The sequence below is a fragment of the Cryptotermes secundus genome, unplaced genomic scaffold, assembly GCF_002891405.2.
Source record: "Cryptotermes secundus unplaced genomic scaffold, Csec_1.0 scaffold242, whole genome shotgun sequence".
Taxonomy (NCBI): Eukaryota; Metazoa; Arthropoda; class Insecta; order Blattodea; family Kalotermitidae; genus Cryptotermes; species Cryptotermes secundus.
In genome coordinates this window covers 48,844-50,810 of record NW_019727394.1, presented here as the reverse complement: position 1 = coordinate 50,810, position 1,967 = coordinate 48,844, and the positions used below count along the sequence as shown (strand labels likewise).

General features: G+C 50.9%; 1 protein-coding gene across 1 annotated transcript; it reads right to left on the bottom strand.

Moving 5' to 3' along the window:
* Positions 1-985: 985 nt before the first annotated feature.
* On the bottom strand, positions 986-1,636 carry LOC111864666 (the record flags this gene model as incomplete). The annotated part of the gene is made up of 1 exon (XM_023852069.1): positions 986-1,636. A coding segment is annotated over exon 1 (651 nt), but the record flags the coding sequence as incomplete, so codon positions are not given.
* Between the last annotated feature and the right edge of the window lie 331 nt (positions 1,637-1,967).

The following is a 1,967-nucleotide window of genomic DNA, read 5'->3' as shown; positions in this document are numbered from 1 at the left end:
AGTTTCTCTCTGCTTTGTTTAGCGTCTTGCTGAAGTAAGCTATGACACGCTCTTTTCCGTCCTGGATTTGAGAGAGAACTCCTCCAATTCCGACATTACTTGCATCTGTGTCCACAATGAATTTCTCTCCTGGCTGTGGGTAGGCAAGAATAGGGGCAGCACATAGGGCACCCTTTAGCGTTTGAAAAGCGGCCTCCACTTCTGGAGTCCACTGGAAGGTTCGTTTCTCTTCCGTTAGTTTCGTTAGTGGCTTCGCAATGTTGGAAAACCCTGAAATAAATCGCCTGTAATACGCGCATAGTCCCAGAAAGCTTCTAACTTCATGTTTATCCTTCGGGGTCGGCCATTCTCGCACGGCTTTCAACTTCTCCGGGTCGGTGGATACCCCTTCTGGTGATACAATATGCCCGAGGTACCGGACCTCTTCCTGCAGGAGTTTACACTTTTCCGGGTTAAGTTTCAGACGGGCTTCCCGGAACCTCTCGAACACTTTCCGTAAGTTGAGCATGTGCTCTTGGAATGTGCGGCCTATTACGATCACGTCATCCAAATACACAAGGCATGAATCGTACGTGAGCCCTCGTAGGACTGTCTCCATTAGCCTTTCGAAGGTTGCCGGGGCATTGCAGAGGCCAAAGGGCATGACTGTGAACTGCCATAGCCCTTGTCCTGTCGAAAACGCTGTTTTCTCTTTGTCGTCTGGGTGTACGTCGACTTGCCAATAGCCACTCTTTAAATCGAGAGTTGAAAACCATTTGGCTCCGGCCAGCGTGTCCAGGGTGTCGTCAATGCGGGGTAGCGGAAAGCAATCCTTCTTGGTGACGTCGTTCAGCTTTCTGTAGTCCACACAGAAACGGAGCTCCCCATTCTTTTTCCTGACCAGAACGACCGGGGACGACCAAGGGCTGTCCGATTCTTCTATAACACCCTGTCCTCGCATGTTGTCAAGCATTTCCTTCACTTCTGCTTGTTTTGCCAGGGGTACTCTCCTCGGTGGCTGTCGAATTGGTCGGGCTTCTCCCGTGTCTATGCGGTGATAAACTCTGTTTGTTCTTCCATAATCTTCGTTGTCTTGTGCGAAGATATCCGCGTACTCGGACACGAGATCCTCTAACTCTTGAAATTCTCCGGGGCTTAGGTGTGGCTTGGCCGCTGTGGTCACGTCCGCTAATTTCGGTGTTAGACCTGGTGCTGGTGGCCGCCCCACCTCGGGCAAAGCCACGAGTGTTACTGGCTCACAGTGCGCCAGAGGAGATCCTCTCCTGAGCTTTTGGTCCTTTTGGGTAACATTCATGACCCTCACTGGTACTTCTTGACAGTCCTGAACTAGGGTCCTGGCCACGTAAATTCCTTCAGGAGGGTGGGCCTGGGGGCTTGGTTCTACTAAACCGTTCTCTACTCCCAGATGATTCTTCATTTTAGCCATCACTATTCCCTCGCTCCGTGCGGGTATCACATGGTCTTTTGCCACTACTAAGTCAGAAGGACGGGGTCCTGCCCCAGGACTCCATAGCGATACTTCTTCTTCCGCCAGACGAAGAGTTTGGCGCCCTATATCCACTGAAGCATCATAGGCGCGTAGTATGTCCAGTCCCAGGATGAGCTCATCGGTGATATTCGCGACGAAAACCCACATCGTAATAGGTTGGCGCCCTAGGGTAAGGGTCAACAGAACTTCTTTCAGTATGGGCAGGGATCCTCCAGACACGGTCTGTAGCGAGAAATCTGGATTTGGCTGTCTTTCAGGCCATCCGGCGGCGATATCCGGTCTTACCACCGTGACGTATGCTCCAGTATCCACTGTCACCTGACACGGCTTATCACCGACCCATCCCTGGGTGACCAGACTGGTGTTGGCTTTTTCGTCATGTCGATTAGTGCGTATATCGCGACAAATAAATTCTCGATGTATTCGATGCAGCGAATTTTATTTTACATTCGCTCTTACAATCACCCAAATTACAATC